The sequence below is a fragment of the Anas acuta genome, chromosome 21 (assembly GCF_963932015.1).
Source record: "Anas acuta chromosome 21, bAnaAcu1.1, whole genome shotgun sequence".
NCBI classification, from domain to species: Eukaryota; Metazoa; Chordata; class Aves; order Anseriformes; family Anatidae; genus Anas; species Anas acuta.
Window position 1 is genome coordinate 7868208 of NC_088999.1, and position 19785 is coordinate 7887992.

General features: G+C 68.0%; 2 protein-coding genes across 2 annotated transcripts; one reads left to right on the forward strand and one right to left on the reverse strand.

The window, feature by feature from the left end:
- Positions 1–1492: 1492 nt before the first annotated feature.
- MYCL (MYCL proto-oncogene, bHLH transcription factor) lies at positions 1493–5193 on the reverse strand. The gene is made up of 2 exons (XM_068657778.1): positions 4521–5193; positions 1493–3094 (listed from the first exon to the last, which is right to left on the reverse strand). Exons 1-2 carry the CDS (start codon positions 5023–5025, stop codon positions 2535–2537), a joined length of 1065 nt encoding a protein of 354 aa, XP_068513879.1. The 5' UTR covers positions 5026–5193; the 3' UTR covers positions 1493–2534.
- A 4811-nt stretch (positions 5194–10004) lies between these two features.
- MFSD2A (MFSD2 lysolipid transporter A, lysophospholipid) lies at positions 10005–18619 on the forward strand. The gene is made up of 14 exons (XM_068657777.1): positions 10005–10160; positions 10314–10436; positions 10841–10965; positions 13928–14051; positions 14170–14248; positions 14702–15012; positions 15095–15185; positions 15749–15870; positions 15996–16079; positions 16795–16878; positions 17131–17243; positions 17408–17551; positions 17758–17934; positions 18186–18619. The coding sequence occupies exons 1-14, from the start codon at positions 10071–10073 to the stop codon at positions 18241–18243; spliced, it is 1725 nt and encodes a 574-aa protein (XP_068513878.1). The 5' UTR covers positions 10005–10070; the 3' UTR covers positions 18244–18619.
- The last annotated feature ends 1166 nt before the right edge of the window (positions 18620–19785 follow it).

Genomic DNA, 19785 nt, shown 5'->3' on the forward strand with positions numbered 1-19785 from the left:
GCCGGGGAGGCAGGGATGCGTCGCCGAGGCAGCGGGGGGGAATTTGGGCAGCATCCTCTGCCCTGGGACAGGACAGGGACACAGCTGTCACCCCCCTCGCAGGCACCGCGGGTGTTGGCGCCTTGAGAAGCTGCCCCAAAAATTTGCCAGGATGGGCACGAAGGCGGGCACGGCCCCGCGGGGGTGCTGCGGGGTCTGAGTGTGAGCAGTGTGAGCAGGGCGCTGTGTGGGTATGGCAAAAAATCCCGGGCAGTGCGAGCTGTGATGGCCACAGCCACCTGCAGGCAAGGGAGGACGAAAAGGCTGAGTTCCTTTGTGCACCTGACAGCACGTTGTCGGCTTTCTGACCGTGACAATGTGAGAAGAGACCTCTGCTCTAGTAACCAGGGGAGTTTGGGGTAAATATAGACATGTACTTTGAGCAGGAGAACTCAAAGGTTTGGGTAAAACCAAAACTGCTCCTCCATCCCGTCTGGGAGCAGCTTCCCATTGCTGATGGTCTCAGCTCAGGCACGGGATCTGCACATCACCTCCAAAAAAAACCACTTTAACCATCCTGCGTGCCTTCAGCATGAACAGAAAAAGCAAAGCTTTCTGAAAACCTCACTGGGTGGGTGACCTGGAGCCGAAACAAGGCACCGGGCTGCGAGTCGCAGCGCACACCACGGAACTGAAGGGCCGGGTACATCGGGGCTTTGTTTCCTGCTCACGGGCGAGGTGTCAGATTTAGGTCACCCTGCTCGGTGCTGAAGCTGCAGCTCCCACGAGCACCTTTCAGTACAGCTCTAACACGCTCTGACATGGCACGATGCAACGCGCAGAGAGCGTGAAACATCGCAGGAAGCGAAGGGAGCGGGCACCCACGAGCTGCTGTGCAGAACCGCTGCGTTTTAGGGCTGGTTTCCCCTGGGGGACCGCGGCTCCTGCAGCAACCTTCCCGACATCTCAGCGGTAACAGGATCCCGGGTCCCTCCTGCACTTAGAGCAAGACTTTTGCCGCCAGCATGAATAAAACCCCGAAGCATGGAGCCCAGGGAAGGGGGGAGCACACACACACACATATATATAATTTCACCCACTCGGCAGATCCAGCTGTACGAAGTTCTCCCAGGCCCCTGGAAGCGAGGGGGTCGCCTTCCCCTCCCGGCTCACCTCTAGGGTTACGCAGCCCCAGCAGCGAGCACCAAGCCGGCCCCGAGCCCATTAGAGGGGTGTACGGTTACAGCAAGGCCCCCGAGCCCAGCGCAGGCTAAACCCACTTAAAAGGAGGAAAAAAGCCAGGTGTTTCGTCACCCCAGCCCCACCACCACAGCCACTCATTTCAATAGCCAGGAGAAAGCCGGGACACATCTCAGCGGGGCTGCCGAGCCCTGGTGCAAACCCCTCTGTGGGTTTGTGTGGGTGAGCAGCGGGACCCCCTGCAGCACAGCACCCCCCCCAGCACAATGCATGGAAACCCGCAGCCACCTGCACGGAAAAAGCCAACCCAGGCTGTCTTTGCAACTTATTTATTTATGAAGTGTGAGGTAATGAAGAAAGTGCTAAATCCGACCACAGTGTTAACTCTAACGGTTCTCAGCAGGTCAGCGGGACCCGGCGGGGCCGTCCCTGCCAGCACCCCGGGGTGCCCCCCCGTCAGGCACAGCCAGGGATTTTAAGCCGCTGCTGGCCAGGGGGTGCTCACAAGGATGGGGGGAAACGAGGAAAAACCCCGGTTATTGCAAGAGGGTGGGATGGAGAGCTGCAAGGTGGGAAGCAGCCCCTGCCAGGACTCGGCTCAAGGGTCCAGCAGGAATGAGCCCCTTCCTGATCTCCATAAAGTGCAGCAGGACGGAGCCTTCCCCGACAGCAGGAGCCCCCCACCCCTCCAAAAAAGTTTTTTATATATATATAAAAAGCAAACTCTTTACCAATACTTCTCAAAAAGTGGTACAAAAATACAGTATAAAAACACAGCCTCCAGTATAAGACTCGCAGTTACAGCAGCAGGTTCTAGAACACAAAAATCCAAGACAAGCTACTGCACCAAGTGGTAGGAGAGTGAGGTACGGTCCAGCCGAGCCACGGGCACGCCACGAGCAAGGGGATGATGGCTGGGACACTGCTCAGAGCGGGTCACATCCCGCTGGGATCCACCTGAACATGCTGGGACCCACCGAAGCAGATTGTGGTGCTTTGGGGTGTTTAGGCAGGGTGGGGGCCTGGTGCAGCTCCCAGCAGGGCTGTTAGTGACCAGCAGCCAGGGGCTGCCAGCGAGGTGGAACAGTGAAGCCTCTGAATCAGAGAAGTCACTCGAGGAAGCTTCACCAGGAGACGTCTCCCAGCTCCCAGTGCCCACAGGCAGCCTCTGGCAGGGGGAGTGCCCCGGGGGGGCCCCACCTCCACCAGCAGCGCCGCAGCCGCCCCTTGTGCAGCGGCCACCATGCGCTCCTGCCCCCAGGAGCGAGAGTTCGACAGCTAACCAAAAATCAAAAATGTGCAAATTGAGAGGGACGCGGGGCTGGTGCGAGGGCCGGGGTGGGGGCGGGTTCGTGCTAGTGCCCCTTGAGGTGAGCAATCCGTCTGAGCAGCTGGCTCTGCTGCAGCCGCAGCTGCTGCTTCTCGGCCGCCATCCTCCTCTCGGCACTGATGAGCGACTGCAGGTACTCGGAGGACTTGCTCAGGATCACCACCTTGGGCGTCTTGGGGCAGCTGGCCAGCCCGGGCACCTGGTCCCGCAGCGCCAGGAAGCGCGAGCGGAGGTCGTTGCGCCGCTTGCGCTCCAGGTAGTTGTGGTTTTTCCTCTTGGCCACGTCCTCGCTGTCGGAGCCGGGGCTGGTGCCGGCTTTCGGCAAGCCGGGCTCGGGCAGCGTGCCAGGAGGGGTCGGCTCCGTGGTGCTGAGCGGCTCCTCCTCGTCCTGCCGGGGTGGCTCCGGCTGGGGACAGGCGTCCGGCGGCGAGCGGGCGGCGTAGTTGTGCTGCTGCTGGTGGATGGAGATGTGGAAGCGTTTCATGCAGGGGTCCAAGGGGTCGGCACGCAGCGTGATGGTGACCGGCTGCCTCAGGCTGAGCGACTGCCTCTTCTCCACCGTCACCACGTCGATCTCCTCGCCTTCTGCTCAGAACGGACACGGCAAAGAAATCCCCGTGAGTTGGGAGCCCCTTGTGGGCTCCGCAGAGCACCATCCACCCACCCCACCAAAATTCAGCGATGCTCTGCAAAAGCATCCCATGACCTCTGGCAGGGATTGCACAACTCGGATGCTCTCGCAGTGCCCCCACACCGGAGGATTTCCCTGCACATCCCTGCACCCAGACCCCGAGCCCAGGCTGGGGCCTCGCTTCTGCACCAGGAGCAGCGCGTGCAAAGCAGCAACAGGCGAGAAGTGCCCGAGCCCACCCGCGGGAGGGGTCAGTGGGATGCTGGGGGCCAGGACAGGCTCTAACCCCATGAGCAGCCCGCTCTGAGGCCCCCCCATCCCGTCGGGGCCGTGGGGGCAGCGCTGCCCTTTGTTCCCCCGGCTCCTGTGACCCCCCCCGGGGCCCTCCCAAGCCGCGAGCCCCCTCGTAGCCGGGGCCAAGCCCCCAGGGAGCCAAGGGGAGCCCTTGGGGAGGGGGCAGCGGCGAGGCCCGAGCACCCCCAGTCCCCCAACCCGTCCCCGCGCGGCCCCGCCACGTGCGCGCCCCCGTGCCCCCCATTCCCATTAATAAAAGTCGGGCCGCGAGGCCCCGCCCCCTGGCGGCTCCCATTGGCTGCCCGGCGGTGCCGGCCCCACCCCGCTGGCCCCCCATTGGCCCCCGCGCCCGCCCATCAGCGGGCATTGTTCGCACGCTGTTGCTTTTTGTTCGGCGCCCACGTGGCGAGGCCGGGCCGGGACCCCCGGCACCGGGACCCCCGGGACCCCCGCGCCCCCGGCCCCTGCCCCCGCCGGGCCGGGCTAAGCCTCTTAGAGCCGACCCGCTTACGGCCCGCGGGCCCCTAATGCCATTAGTGCCCGCCCCGCGCGGGGCGCCGCCGCCGGCAGATTTCTTAACGGGGTCACGGCACGGCGGGGCCGCGCTACCGGGCGGCTAACGGCGGGGGGGGGCGGAACAGGACCAGTGCGCATCCCCCCCCCGGCCTCGGGAGGGGGCGTAGGAAACTCAGAGCTGGGGGCCCCGCACAGCCCCGGGGGTGCCGCAGCCGTCGGGGAGGTCCCGCCCGCCCCGGAGCAGCCCGGGGCTGCCTCGCCTTTTGGCCCGGGGGGGGGGCTGCGGCGGCTCCCACCGGCAGCAGAGCCCCCCCGCAGGGCCGGGGAAAACTTTCCCGAGCGAGGCGTGAGCTCGCCCCTTGCCAGCGGGGACGGCGAGCGGGGGCCCGGGGGGAGCCGCCTGCGGGGGGGGCACGGAGCCGCCGAGCGGGAGCCCCCGGGCAGGGGAGCGGCCGAAGGGCCCCGCGTGGGGGGAGCCGGGCCCGGGGCTCGCCCGCAGCCCCCCCGAAGGCGCTGCCCCGCGGGAGGCCCCCCGTGGGTGCGGGGGGAGCGCCGCGCCCCGCTCCTTACCGGATTCGCTCTGCCCCTCGGATCCCGAGGATGCGGGGACCTTGCTGTCAGCCAGCGGGCAGAGGAAGACGGCGGCGGGGTCCACGCAGTCGCTCACCGAGCTGCTGAAGCCCAAATCCTGGCCGAAGGAGGGTTTGTGGGGGGCCGCCCTGGGCGGGCCCGGGGCGAGTTTCTCCGTCATGGCCTTCTCCAGGCGCTCCCGGGCCGAGAAGCCGCTCCACATGCAGTCCCGCAGGATGAAGGCGCTCAGGTTGCCGAAGATGGGGCCGGGGCCGAGCAGGTACTCGGGCTCCTCGGCGGCCGGGCCGTGCCGTGCCGGGCCACCCGCCCGCTCCTCCGCGCCCCCTCCCCAGCCTTTATCGCCGGGGGAGCCCAGGGGCGAGCGGGGGGGCGTGGGGACGAGCTCGAACTTCTTCCAGATGTCCTCGCTGGGCGCCGTGGAGCGGTGGAAATCCTCCCCGGCATCGTGGTCGTAGAAGTAGTGCGGGGACGGGTCCCGCTCCATCTCGGCATGGGGGGGGGGGGGGGGCGGAACGGGGGCACCCCCGGGGCTCCCCCAGCCCAGCTCAGGCCGGGGGCGGCCCCCCCGCACCCAGCTCGCCCGGCGCTGCGGGTGGCGGCGGCGGCGCCGGCAGCGGGCACCGAGCCGGGACGGCGGGGCATTGTTCCCCCCCTCTCTTATAGCCTGTCTGCGGCCGGCGGCCCCGCCCCTCGTCCAATCACCGCGCTCAGATTTGCATAAGGGGCGTGGCCCCGCCGCTCGCCCCCCGCCCCCCCCGGCGGCCGTGCCTCAGTTTCCCCGGGCGCGGGGCGCGGCGGAGCCCCCGGTGCGGCGGGGCCGGGAGCAGCTCGCTGGGGGTCCGATTCTTGCCCTGGACCTAAATTTGCACGATTCCCAACCAAATCGCGGCGCGGGGCGTGGCAATGGAGCAGGGCGGGCCTGAGGGGAGAGAGAGCATCACCGCGAGCCGCGGGGCTCCTGCATCCCATGGACCCCCCCGGGGCAATGAGCTGCACCGGGCAGCACCGGGCGGGCTGCGGGGCGCTGGGGGGGGCCGGGGCTGTCCCGCTGAGTGCAGCTCCCCTCCCGGCCCCGGGAGAGGTTGGGGTTTGGGGACCCCCCTTACCAGCACTGCGGAGCTGGGATCCCTGCAGGGAACACCGGGGCTGGGGGCACCCGGGCCGGGGGGGGGGCGTGCAGCCCTGCCACCAACCCGGAGCTGGGGACAAGTCGTGGGAGGCTTCGCCCGCTGCCGGGCAGCCCCGGGGGCCCCTTCCTGCCCACCTCGTACCTGTGCAGGCTGAGCCGGGAGCTTCGCCACCAGCTCCCACAGAGAGGAGGCCAAAATAATGAGGGGGGGGGGACACGGGAATGCCAGAAAACTGTCACTGGGAGCCGCGGAGATCGGCTCTGCTGGAACCTGAGGGACGTGGTGTGGGCACAGAGGCAGCGCTGGGCACTCTCTGCCTCCTGGGGACATCCCCGCCGGCAGCAGGGGGGGCACAGAGCCGGGAGCCAGGGGCTGCGCAGGGTGCAGCAGAGCTCTCTCCACGTGCAGCTCCCCCAGTTTGTGCCTCTCCAGCACCGAAATCCTTCTAGAAAGGGCTACGAGCACCACGAAACGACAGCGGCATTGTCACAGGTGTCACCGCACAGCCTGGGATGAGCAGCTCCCCCCAGCACTCCCCCACCGCCCCGTGTCCCAGCAGCGTCCCAGCCCCACTGGACCCAGTCCCATGCAGGGGGCGGCTGGCAGTGCCCTGCTCAGCACCCAGGGGTGTCAGGGCTGCAGGATCGGTCCCAGCCAGCACCGCTAGGAGCCGTGGGGCTGGGGACGCGTCCCTGGCTGCATCCCTGGCCCCACAGGGAGCCATCGCCCCTGTCCAGGACCAGCACGGACCAGTGAGACCAGCCCAAGTGCGGCCCCGCGTTGTCCTGCGTGGCCCGGTACAGCCCGGAACGGACCGGCAGAGCTCAGCGCTGCCCAGAATAGACCACAGTGGTCCAGCACAGGTCGGCATCAGCCAGTACAGCCCAGGCCAACCCCACACGGACCTCCCCATCCCTCCCCATCCCTCCCCGTCCCGGCCCGCCCCGTCCCGTCCCGTCCCCTCGGGGCTCAGCAGCCGCCAGCGGCGGGCGCCGGGCGCCACCTGCCGGGATCGGGGCTCGGCTCCAGCCCCCAGAGCCCAGCTCCAGCCCTCAGAGCCCAGCCCCAGCTCCCAGCTCGGGCTCTGGGTGCCCCCAGCTGAGCAGGAGCAGGGTCTCGGGGGCTACGCACTGCTCCCGCTGCCAAACCGGGGGACAGCCGGGGGGAGGCGGGGAGCAGGGCCTGCAGCGGGCACAGGGCTGGTGCCTGTCCCACTGCCCCAAGCATGGGCGATGCCCCAGAGCTGCCCCGGCCCCTTCCAGGCTGGGTTGGGGTGCAGCTGCACCTACAAAGCTTGGCCAGCCCCAAGCACCTGGCCGGCACAGCAAGGGGGTGCTGAGCCTGGCAGGAGGGGGCTGGCAGAGGGAGAGACCCCACACACTGTGCTATGGGGTCCCCGTGATGGCCCCAGCACCCCATGTGCCCTCCCACCCATGCAGAGCAGCCCTGAGCATCCCGATTCCCCCCACAGGCCCTGCACAGCCCAGGGAGCGCAGGGGAAGCCCCCCCTTCCTCTCCTAAACACATCTCCTTCAGCAGGCACTGAGCTGCCAGGGGGCTGCGGAGCCTCCTCCTGCCCCTGTGCCACGGGGACGAGCTGGGGATGGGGACTCAGGGCTGGGGACAGAGCTGGCACTGCCTGGAGGCACCAGCAAGGCTCCTCCGTCCTACAGCTCACGGCCACGTCTCCGTCCCCCTCCCATCTCCTTCCCCTCCCCGGTGGCCTCGGGACCTCTCCAGGTTTTCCCAGGGCGCGGCAGGAGCTCGGCCCAGCTTCAAGGAGCTGCGGATGCTTTGAGGGTGCGGAAGCACCGCTGGAGAGGGGCTGGAGGGGCCACGCAGCCCTTTGAGCCCGGCCTCACCAGGTGCTCAGCAAACACAATCTGAGAGCTTCTCGTGGCGCCAGCCCTGTGCCAGCTGTGCAAACAGGGGCGGGCGGGCGGGCGGGCGCTCCGGGGCATCCAGCAGGGTCAGGAGCTGCCACGGGCTGTGCTGGCTTCTCACCACGCTGCCCTGGGCTGGCACGGCTCTTTGGGGGCTGCTGCAGCCCAGCCAGCAGCTGGCACGGCTCCAGCGTGCGACACGAGGCAATTCCCAGGTCCTCGGTGCCCTTTGGATCCCCGCTGACAGCAGGGCTGGACTTTGAAGCTCTGGACAGCAGCACTTCCCCACGGGGCACCCCAGTGGGCACCCTGAGCTCCGGGCTCTGCCTCTGGCCAGCCCCATCCTGAAGCAGCCTTTGAGCCACCCTGCTGTCCCCATGGGGCTCCCCAGGGGCGGTGAGGCTGCGAGCCCCCTGCTAACGTGCACCCCCAGCCCCCTCCTGTCCCCCCAGGGTTGCGACACGCTCCCCGGGTCCTGCGGGAGAGGTTTGGGCAGCGCAGGACGAGAGCTGCGTGCTGCCGTGCACCACATCCCCTTTGTCCCCGTGGCTGTGGGGGCTGGCCAGGCCCTTGCGAAACGCCTGTCTGAGGCCCTGCGGGGTGCAGGAGCACCACAAAACACAGCCCATGAAACACGGCCTGGCTGCACGGGGCCAGCGCTCAGAGCCCCGGGGAGCTGGGGCTGGGGCACAGCAACGCGCCCTAAAACCTGCAGGCAGCAAAGTTCAGTGAGCATGGAGGAAACACGGCCTCAGCCCCGGCCCTGGCACCTCTTTGCCCCCCCAGGACACACCATGCCCATGGCACACCCTGCCCCACGCCAAGAGGTGCCCCGAGCTTGGGGGTGCTTCACAGTTTGGCTGGGCTGTGCCCAAGCAGGGGAGCGGTGCCACTGCCAGCAGCAGCCTGTGCCCCCCGAGTGGCTCCAGGCTTGCTGCGTCTGTCCCCAGCCGCTCTTCCTGTCCCCTGTCCCCTGTCCCATCCTGTCCCTGTCTGGTTTCGGGTGTGCTCACACTTGCTCAGCCCGGCTCTGAGCCGTGCCAGACCCGTGACACACGCAGGCAGGGCGGCAGGCGTGGTGGCAGAGCCAGCACCCGGCAGAGCAGCCCTCAGCCCCATCCTTGTCCCCATCCCCATCCCTGTCCCCATCCCCATCCCCATCCCCGTCCCTGTCCCTGCTGCAGCCACATTCCTCAGGGCTGGCCCTCGGCAGCTCCTTTATTGTTGTGAGGATTCCCCGGAGCATCAGCCTGGGAGGAAGGTTCAACATCCCCCCTCCCAGATATTGTGCGGGAGAAAATCCTCCTAATCCCGGGAAATCCTGCTCTTTCTGCCTCTCCTGCTTCAGACACGAGGCAGGGCTGCGCCCACCTGGCAATCCCCCACAAAAGGGCCGCTCATTGTTCTCCGGCACTTAGCTCAAGGACAGGAATGCCGAAAGTGTTGGGAGTGCTCGGCCCCTCCAGGCCCCCCGTGAGTGCCCTGTGCTCCCCCAAAAGGCGCTGTGGTGAGGGAAACTGAGGCACGGAGCGGGGTACTGCAGATCCTGGCTGATGCCCCCACAGCAGATCCCTGCTTACACACGGCCGGGGAGCAGAGCACCCCTGGCATTGCTCAGGCCATGGTGCTGCTGTGCTGTGTGCTGCTCTGGGTGCCACACTGGGTGCTGTGCCAGGTGCCACGCTGGGTGCTGTGCCGGGTGTCACCTTGGGTGCTGCTCTGGGTGCCACGCCGGCTCTGCTGCGTGGCCCCATCCCATGGCGCGGCTCGGTGCGATCTTTGGACCCGGATGGCCTGAGCAGAGCAGGGCTGGCAGCTGCCACAGAGGTGACACGGCGCCGGCACTTTGGTTTTTTGGAAGGGGCCACCAGAGGCCACGTCTGAGCCCCTGCCCTCGGCCTTCCCCTCGTGGGACACCGCAGCCCCCCGGGGCTCCTGGTGCCTGCTGCTGGGGCTCCCAGTGCCAAGGCTGCTTCTGGAGCTCTCGATGTCTGAAAGTGTTTTAAACAAACAAACCACAAAGCCAAGTTCCTCACAGCCAGGCCACTCCAGGAACTGGCTTTTTAAGAGAATTAACGAACTTGGGGCTTCATGGCAAAATCGGGGTCCCGGATCACACTTGCTGGTTTGGGAGGAGGGCACCTTATTTAAGTGAGTGCCTGTGTCTGCACGGGGGCTTCGTCCCGGTGCTCCTGAAGCGCCCCCACAGCACCATTTCCCCTCTTGTTTCCGCCGTTTCCTTACAAAACGCCGAATTCGGGGCAATTCGAGCTGGAGGGGGCTTCTGAGGGGCAACCCCTGCAAGGGACGGGGACAAAGGGGGGCACAGGGGCTGAGCGGGGGGGGGCAGCAGGAGGGGACTGGGGGCTGGAGGAGGAGGAGGAGGAGGAGGAGGAGGAGGAGGAGGAGGAGGAGGAGGAGGAGGAGGAGGAGGAGTTGGAGGCAGGGCCGGGGCGGGGCGGTCGCGGTAGAAGCCGGCCGGGCGGGGGGGCCGGGCTCCATTCATCGCTCTCGGCATGGCCGGGGGCGGCGGCGCGGAGCGGGCCGGGGTCGCGGTGGCCGCCGCGGGGCTCCTGGCGCCCTCCCGCCGCCAGCCCCGCCGCAGGGTGAGCCCCTTCCCCGCGACCCCCGGCCGGGGGTCCCGTCCCTGTCCCTTCCTTCCCTCCCCGTCCCTTCCTCCCTTCCCCGTCCCTCCCGTCCCGTCCCTCCCGTCCGGTGCCGGTGCCGGTGCCGGTGCCGCTGACCCCTCCGCGTTGCAGGAGTGCCGGGAGCGGCTGTCGGTGTGCAGCAAGCTGTGCTACGCCGTCGGGGGGGCCCCGTACCAGACCACGGGCTGCGCGCTCGGCTTCTTCCTGCAGATCTACCTCCTGGACGTGGCGCAGGTACGGGGGGGCTGGGGGCTGCGGGGGGCTGCGGGGGGCTGGGGGCGAGCGGTCCCGGTCCCAGTCCCGGTCCCGGTCCGGTCCCGGTCCCGCCCGCGGCCGCCCCGTGCCTCAGTTTCCCCGGGCTGGGCCCGGGACACGGCCCCCGGGGAGCTGCGGGACCAGTGGGGAGGGGGGGGTCTGGGAGCCCCAGTAGCAGCTGCTGGGACCCACCACGGGGCTGTGGGAGCGGGGAGGGCCCACATCGGTGCCCCCGGCCCCACGGGGGGAGGGACGGAGGCCCCGGGATGTGACCCTGCTCCCCAACGGCCACCGGGTCCCACAGGGGGGCGGCCGGGGGGGTCTCGGAGCTCGGTGGGGGCAGCCCGGGGGCTCTGCCCTCACGCAGGAACTCGTCCCTGCAGCTGGACCCCTTCTATGCCTCCATCATCCTGTTCGTGGGGCGAGCCTGGGACGCCATCACGGACCCCTTGGTGGGCTTCTTCATCAGCAAAACCCCATGGACCCGCTTCGGCCGCCTCATGCCCTGGTAAGAGCCCCCTGCAGCGCCCGCTGCCCCTGCCCAGCGCCGCCAGGTCCGTGTGGGGCAGCCCCTGCCCGCAGCCCCCTCGCCCCGGTGGGGTGCCGAGTGCCCCACAGAGCCCGAGGTGCTGCCAGCAGCGGGGGGTTGCTGTGCCCTGATATCCCCCCCGGCCCCATATGAGCTGCACGGGGTTTTCCTCTGTTCCACTACTCCTGGAGCTGCTCCAGCCCCCTGGGGCTGCCCCGGTGCCGTGCTCGGGCGCTGGGCTTGGCTCGTGTGGCAGCCACCGACCCGTGCCCGGTGGCAGGGACACGTTGCCAGCAGAGCAGGTGGCATCGTGGCCGCGGGGAGGAGGGACAGGGGTGTGTGTGCCGACGTGGGGTGCTGGGGCACCAGCTGATGGTCACGAGGACGCGGCTCCAGCAGGAACAGCAGTGGTCTGGCCCCGGTGTCTGCACGTGGGTGCTCACACCACCACTGGGAGCTAACAGGGGGCTAAGGGGGGGTCGTGTTCACAAAGCCCCAAAGGGACTGTGCGTGGGACGAGGCAGGATGTCCCCAAACACCTGCCCTGTGCGGGACAGCGAGCGTTGCGGTCCCCAGGAGCAGGAGCAGGGCTGCAGGGCACTACTGCCCGAGTGCGGACCTGGTGGCACGTCCCGGGCCGAAATAACGCCCGCGGGATCGCCGAGATCCAGCGCAGCGAAGGGGCTGGGCACGGGGGGTGCAATTGGAGCCCTTTCCCCCGCAGATTATACCCTCTGCTTCCAGGGCTCCCAGGAATAGCTCCGGGCAGCGGTGCCGGCTGTTGTTGGAGGCAGGCTGGGCGCATGGCCCGAAATAGCTTCCCCCCAGCCGCACGGGTCTGGGGCCGGAGATTAGCGCGGGGCTGGGCGTGCAGGATAGCCGCGCTCGGCCGCGGCTCCGCGCTCCCTAATCTCAAGGAGGGGGTGGGGACGGAGCCGCCGCATTCCTCCAAATGGCTCTCGCCTCGTTAAAATTAGCCAGAGCCTTCGCTGAGCGCCGGGCCCCTCGGCGGAGCTGGGCGAGGAGCGTGCAGGTGGTGGTCGGGGCTGAGGCTGACCCGGATGGGGCTGAGCTGCCCCCAGCCGGGTGGGTTTGGGGTCCCCCAGCCGTGTGGGAATGGGGCCGCCCTGGCCGCAGCCCTGCCTCAGTTTCCCTGTGTGTGAAGCCAGGAGCGTGGTGCTGTGGGACATGGCTGTGGGACGGCCTCAGAGGCTGCTGCCTGTCCCCAAACCCTCGGTGTGACCCGGGGCGGGTTTCCTGCCCGGTGTCCTGCTGGGCTGCCCGGTGAGGCTGAGCCCGGCCGGGTGCCGGTGGCTCTGGCTCAAGGCACGGGGCTGCTCAAGATGGAGAGCGAGCCTTGATCGCCTCCCAGCCCTGCAGCTTTCTTCAGAAGTTTTCTCATCGTGTTTCCTGCCGGAAGCTCATCTCCCGGCTTTGCCCTCCCCTGCCCCATTCCCGGTGCCTTTTCCTGCTCCCCGACCCCCTCCCCGGCTTCCTGGTGACCAAACTTTCCCTTGACGTGGAGGTGACCTCAGAGTTTTCCCGTCAGCTTTGACCCCCTGCCAGCTCCCCGCTCCTCGTTTACAAACGGTTAAGCGGTTAAGCGCCAAGAAAGGGGCGGCAAAGGGGCGGCGTGCGAGCACCACAAAGGAACACGCCATCACACGCGGCCAATGAGCGGGCGAACACGCCGGGGCTGCCTCCTCCGAGCCACCCAGCCCGGCCAGGGGTAACTCGCAGTCACTCGCCCCCGCGCCCTCCGGGGCTCAGCCGGGGCTCAGCGCCCTGGTCCCGGCGCTGGGGGCCCACCGGGAGGTCCCGTGGGGGCTCAGGGCCGTGCGCCCGCCGGCAGCGTGGCAGCCGTGACGTGGTTCCCACGTGTGGGGTGACTCACCGAGACCCTCCCCATGGCTGCTGAGCGCGGGAGAGGTGTGGCTGGGGCTGCTTCGCCCCTGTCCTCCCCCCAAGGGTGACGTGCACGTAAAAAAATGTGCATGTGTTGGGTCCTGTCGGGTCCTGTGCCTGCTCTCCATCCATGGAGATTTGGTTTCGCACCACCCCCCCACACCCCCTCCAGCTTTAAATTTAAACTTTGCGTCCCGTACGTCAGCGGGGTGGAAAGATCTGCCTGTACGAGGGAGAGCCCTGACCTCACACAGCCCTGTCCCGCATCTGCTGGCTTAATGCTTGGACACAGCCTCCCTTCAGCAGTTTGTGGGGCACAGGGTGCTGGCAAATCCGCGAGCAAAACCGGCCTCCTAAACCGATCTGGACGCGGCCCCAAGGCTTGGATCAGTTCCTCAGGAGGAGGAGGAGGGATTCCTCCCACCCCAGCGCCGGGGGACCCGGGAGCTTTCCCCGAGCCTTCCCCATCTGGGCTGCAGCAGGACGGGGGCTGTGGGATGCTCCGGGTGGCTTCTCGCTGCCACCCCCCCGCTGGCTGCCCCGCCAGGGCTGCCAAAAGCTCGGTGCTTGAGCAATCCCCCGCGAGCCCCAGCTGCACTTTGCAAGGAGGGAGGAGGCAGCCCGCTGCTCGCCCCGTCCAGGGCAATGGGGTGACGGGGGGGACGCGGGCTCAGGGCCCCCAGCCCTGCGGGCAGCAGGAGGCGATTCTGTCCCGCTGCCTGTGGGGAGGGCCGGGGCCGGGCTGGAAGCCGAGGGCAGGAGCTGCGGGGGGGAGGCTGCCCTGGCACTGGCTGCTCTTCCCTGGAAGTCTGAGTCAGCCCCTTCCCCTCCCAGCCCCTGGGACCCAGGGTGCTGCCCGCAGCCGGGCTGTGTCACCCCCTGGCACCCGCCTCCTACCACGGGTTAGAGTGGGGGGGGCTGCCCGGGGACCCCCAAAATCAGGTGCCCGAGCCCCCACTGTTGGTGCAGCAGTTGGGGGGGCTGGGCTGATGGGTTTGCCGTGCGCTGGTGAGGCTGACGCTGTGTCCTCCCCAAGGATCATCTTCTCCACGCCGTTCGCTGTCATCTCCTACTTCCTCATCTGGTTCGTGCCGGACATCTCCAGGGGCCAGGTGCTGTGGTACCTCGTCTTCTACTGCCTCTTCCAGACCCTGGTGACGGTGAGTCGGGCTCTGCGCCTGCCGGAGCGGACGGGGCACACGGAGGACACCCCCTGCCCCCCGCTGAGCCCCGCGGTGCCCCCCGCTCCTGCCCTGAGCTGTCCCCGTGCCGCCGCAGTGCTTCCATGTGCCCTACTCGGCGCTCACCATGTTCATCAGCAGGGAGCAGAGCGAGAGGGACTCGGCCACCGCTTACCGTAAGCATTTCCTTCCCCTCCCCACCGTGCCCGGGGGGCAGCTGCTGGGGGCTGCCCTCAGCCAGGAGCTGGCAGGGCTCCCTTATCGCACCCCCACCCCGAGGTCTGGGGGGGACCAGCATCACCCAGGGCTGCTCCAGCTCTCCCCGCTCCCCTGTCCCAGCTCCTCCTGCTCGCAGCCGAGTGCCCGGAGCAGGGGGCGGCAGCCCCGAGCCCCTGAGATTTTCCTGCTGCTCTGCCCCGTGGCAGAGCCGGGCCCTGCTTCACCTCCCTGCCTCAGTTTCCCAGCAGCTGCTCTCCCGCCCTGCACACGCGGGGCCTTTCCCTTGGGTTTGGATGGGGCTGCAGGAGCGCTGTGCTGGCTCGGCCCTGCTGGCACGGGGCAGCAAATTGGGGAGGGGGCAGCTGGGGGGGACTGGGAGCCCTGCGCTCAGTCCCGCTGCCTCCCCCCAGGCATGACGGTGGAGGTGCTGGGCACTGTGCTGGGCACTGCCATCCAGGGCCAGATCGTGGGCCAGGTGGTCACCCCCTGCATCCAGAGCCCCCTCTTCGCCAGTGAGAGCAACTCCTCGGCCTCCATGGGGGACGTGGTCACCCCCTGCATCCAGAGCCCCGTCTTCCTCAGTGAGAGCAACGCCTCAGCCTCCATGGACAACGTGGTCACCCCCTGCATCCAGAGCCCCATCTTCATCAGTGAGAGCAACGCCTCGGCCTCCATGGGGGACGTGAACATGACGCACTACAGCGGCTCGCTGACGGACATGGTGAGCCCAGGGCCCTGCCCTGCTCCCGGGCAGTGCCGGCTGCCGGCACGAGCCCCCCCTCACCGCTCCCCTTCTTGCGCAGAGGAACGCCTACATGGTCGCCGCGGGGGTCATCGGGGGGCTCTACATCCTCTGCGCCATCATCCTGTCGGTGGGCGTGCGGGAGAAGAGAGGTGAGGCTGCAGGGGTGCGGGGAGGCACGGGGCTCCTGGAGGAGGGCGTCTGCACTGACCCGGCACGAGAGGCAAAGCCTGGAGCCTCTCATCCAGGGTCCCTCGGCCCCAGGGGGGGGGGGACAGGCAGCGCTGGGGTCTGCCAGGAGACCTGGGGAGGCTCTGCAGAGTGGCAGCGCTGCGGGCAGGAGCACAGAGCATCCCCGGCGTGTTGCAGCGCGGCCCCGAGGACTTCGCTCTGTGTGCTGGCAGATAAACCTTATCTCGCACAGCTTCAGCTGGCCAAGGTCGCTGGTGCCAGCTGGGGCATCCCCGAGTGAGGTGGGGTCCAAAGTCCAGAACTTTGTTCCTGCCATGCCTCTGCTCTGCGCCTGCTGCTTGTCCTGGGCAAATCAGCCCGGCCACCCCACGCCCCCTGGGGCCGAGGGACCCTGTGTGAGGGCGGGGGGTCCCTTCCCATATTGCAGGGAACTCAGCCACGTGGGGTGCTCTGTGGGCTCGGGGTGCTGCACCCCAGGGTGCCGTGCCCGTGGGTCTAACGCTGGGCTTGCTCCGCTCCCCAGAGTCCTCCGAGCTGCAGTCGGACGAGCCCGTCTCCTTCTTCCGGGGGCTGAAGCTGGTGATGAACCACGGCGCCTACATCAAGCTCATCACCGGCTTCCTCTTCACCTCGCTGGCCTTCATGGTGAGCGCCGCGGGGCTCAGGGGGCAGCAGGAGCCCAGTGGGCCGGGGATTTGGTCGGGGAGCAGCCGCTGGGCTCTGCTCGGGGCCGGGGGTCTCCCCCTGACCGCTCTGCGCCTCCTTTGCAGCTGCTGGAGGGCAACTTTGCCCTCTTCTGCACCTACACCCTGGGCTTCCGCAACGAGTTCCAGAACATTCTCCTGGTCATCATGGTGCGTACGCTCCCCCCGGAGCCCCCCGGCTGGGGCGGTGTCCGCGGTGGCATCCAGCATCTCCCCGGGGGCTGGCACGGGGAGGGAGGCCGGGGGCTGCGGGGACAGCGACCGAAGGTCCCCCGGGAGCAGGGGAGGGAGAAGGAGCCGCCGAGCGTCCTGCGAAGGCCGTGCTGGCTGGCAGGAACAGCACCGCCTTTGTTCCCGCATGAAGGCGGCCAGAGATGGGGAGAACAGGAGCCGTGGGGGCCTTTTGTCCGAATCTGGCCACTTATCTCCCTTCCCCCCCCGCCTGAGAACAGGAGCTCGGTGCTGGTGCCAGGACGGGGCACAGCAGCTCCCCGGAGCCCTTTCCACCCTCCTGGCCCCGTGGGGTGGGGAGGTGCGAGGTGCCAGAGCCCTGCAGGACCTGGCTCCTGGCCACGCCGTGCGCGCGGCGGTGGCCGGGTCGGGCCCCTTCCCACGCCCGGGATCAGCCGAGCCCTCGCCCGTCCCTGCGGGCTGGTGCTGGCCTCGTGCCCATGCCAATCCCCGGCTCTCCTGACCCTGCGTGGGGCAGGCGAGGGATGGGGTGAGGGATGGGGTGAGCACGGAGCAGGCGGTGCAGCCACGTGCCAGCACCTGGAACCTGGGGTGCTGGGTGGGGGTGGGCCTGGGAGCTGTGCCCCTAGGGGGACCCAGGCCTGCGGGTGACCCCCCGGCCCCTCTTCTGTAGCTCTCGGCCACCTTGACCATCCCCTTCTGGCAGTGGTTCCTCACCCGCTACGGGAAGAAGACTGCTGTCTACGCGGGCATCACGGTGAGTGGGCGCCCTCCAGCACGGCTGCAGCCTCTCCCCGTGGGCGAGCAGCGCTGCGACCCTCCTGGGGGGGTCAGAGCTGGGCAGGGGCTGCGGCCACCCCATCCCAGTGCCTGCCCCTTGTCCCGTGCTGTCACGGACGGGGCTGAGGCCGGTGGAGGTGGCTGCAGGCTCCGGCAGCACCGCTGCTCCTTGGCCGTGCCTGGGCCGGGTGCTATGGAGGCTGACCTGGGATCTGTCCCCCCCCCGCAGCCTGCCATCCCCTTCCTCATCCTGGTGGTTACCCTGCCCCGTAACCTCATCGTCACCTACATCGTGGCCGTGGCGGCCGGGATCAGCGTGGCGGCCACCTTCCTGCTGCCCTGGTGAGTGTGGGTCCCGGTGCTGCTCTGTGCCAGGAGCAGGGCAGGCGCTCCCCGGTCCTCGGGGGGATTTGGGGACGGTTTCAGCCCCAGAGGGGGGGTCTTGGAGGGAGATGCTCCCGGCAGGGACGGGCGGAGCGCTGTGCTCAGCACCCTGCCCTGCGCAGGTCCATGCTCCCGGATGTCGTAGACGACTTCAAGCTGCAGCACCCCGAGTCCCGCGGCCACGAAGCCATCTTCTTCTCCTTCTACGTCTTCTTCACCAAATTCACCTCGGGGGTCTCCCTGGGCATCTCCACGCTCAGCCTCGAGTGAGTTCTTGTGCCAAGGGGCAGGGAGGTCGGTCTCGTGCCCCCACCCAGGGGTCCCCGATCCCTGAGGTGTGTGTGTGTGTCGGGGCTGTGTGTGTGTCGGGGGGGTGTGTGTGTGTGTTGGGGTGCTTAAATCCCACGGAGCTCCCCGCAGGGAGCAGGCTGCCTCCTGCAAGCCTTCTTCCTGAAGACCCCTTTGTGCACAGCTTCGCAGGGTACCAGACCCGGGGCTGCTCCCAGCCCAACGAGGTCAACATCACGCTGAAGATGCTGGTGTCGGCCGCGCCCGTGGGCCTGATCCTGCTGGGCCTGCTCCTCTTCAGCCTGTACCCCATCAACGAGGAGAAGCGGATGGAGAACAAGAAAGCCCTGCAGGACCTGAGGTGAGCGGCGGCTCCGGGACCCGGTGTGGGGCGTGCGGGGGCAGGATCAGGCCCGGACTGGTCGGGAATGCTCCGGGAGCCGTGGGCGGTGGGGTGAGCAGCGCTGCCTCTCCCAATCCTGGCCTCCAGAGAGGTGGCGTGAAGGGCTCGGACCAGCGCGGCGCCCGCCCCGCTTGTGAAGGGCTGCACGGGGCCGTGAGGCAGCGCCAGGCCTTGCTTCACGCCCCCATCCCCACGATTTCTCCCCACAGGGAGGAGAGCAACAGCAGCTCCGAGTCGGACAACACAGAGCTACCCAGCGTCGTGTGACGGCACCGTGGTGACACCAGAGCCACGCGGGGCACCCGCGGCCCCGCCAGCTCTGCGCCCGTCTGGGCCTGGGCCCGCAGAGAGCCGGTAGTGTACATTACACAGAGACCCCGGGGGGCTCCCCTGCCCCACAGACGGTGCTGGTCCCACGGATGGTGCTGGTCCCAAGGGACAGCCCCGGTCCCGGGGGGCACGGGGCGGCGCGGGGCCGCGGCCGGGGGATGGTTGGTGTACATTACACTGTCGGTGTGACCGCGCCGAGGACGTGGGCTCACCTCTGCTGTCTGTACATACGACACTAATTTAGAAAACTGTTTGTTTTTTATGGAGCTGAATTAACTTAATGATGTAAATATTAAACTGGTTTCTATTTGTACGTGTCTGTGCAGAATCTGAACTCCAGGGGCTGTTAATATGGGTTCACACAAACCGGGGGGGAGGCTGCAGGCTGTGGGGAGGGGTCTGGCTGCTGTTCTGGGGGTGTCAGCCCCAGCCGGGTCCCGGTGCAGGGATTGGGGTCGGTGGCTGTGCCCGGCAGCCCCTTGCCCCCCTGTAGCTCCTTGCGTGGTGCCTGGCCGAGCAGCCCAACAAAGGCCCTATTATTTTCCCTCTTTCAGGAGGGAAGGGGGGCGGAGGGAGGGATGATATCAAAGTGCTGGCTGCGGGATCGGGAACCTGGGGCTGGAAGCAGCTGGGGAGCGGGGAGCAGGGCCTGCGGGTGACATCCAACACTTCCTCCCCGGCACTGATCGCTGTGGGTATTTATACCTTGCTCTCACATTCCCCTCTCCAAGCAGAAATCCCAGCCCCGCCGTCCCCGCAGCAGGGGCAGGGAAGGGCCCAGCAGGGCTGGGTGAGGACAGCTGGGAGCTGGGTGCCGGGGCTGTTGCCTTGAGACGTGTGGCACCAACGGGGAACGAGTGGGGTCAGCGCCCAAGTCCCTCCGCAGGGCCCTGGGGCTCGGGGCTTGGGATTCCTTCCACTTCTGGGTACCGGGACGGAGCCGGGGCTGTGAAAGAGGGAAAGGGCGACAGGGCTGGGGGTGCTGAAAGGGGGCCTGGGCCAGGGGAAGGAGCTGGAGGGGACAGGTCCCAGGGAACCAGGGGAGGCTCCAGGGCCCCAGCCGGGTGTGCGCGGAGCCGAGCTGCCCCTTGGCGCGGCTGCTGGCGGGGGCTGCGCGGTGCCACCGTCCCCGGGGGTTTGAAAAATCGCCGCTGCTTTGCTCATTCCGGGTGTTCTGACAGAAAGCAGGGACACGCCGTTCTTTGCCTCCTGTGTTCTGTCTCTGTGGGATTCTCGAGGAGTTTCTGCTCGGGATTTTTTTTTTTTAGTATTTTTGCAGCCAGCTGAAAGGACCGAAAGCATCCCGAGCCTGAACCCGGGCCCGGACATTCCTGGCTGAGCCTCCTCCTCCCGGGGCTTGTAAGAAAATGGATGGGGAGGAACAAAACGGCCCCGGGAGGTGCCAGCACCGAGCCCTGGCAGCTCCCCAGCCCCGAGGCCAAGCCCCCGCCGGGCCGTGAGCACCGCGGGCACCCCCGG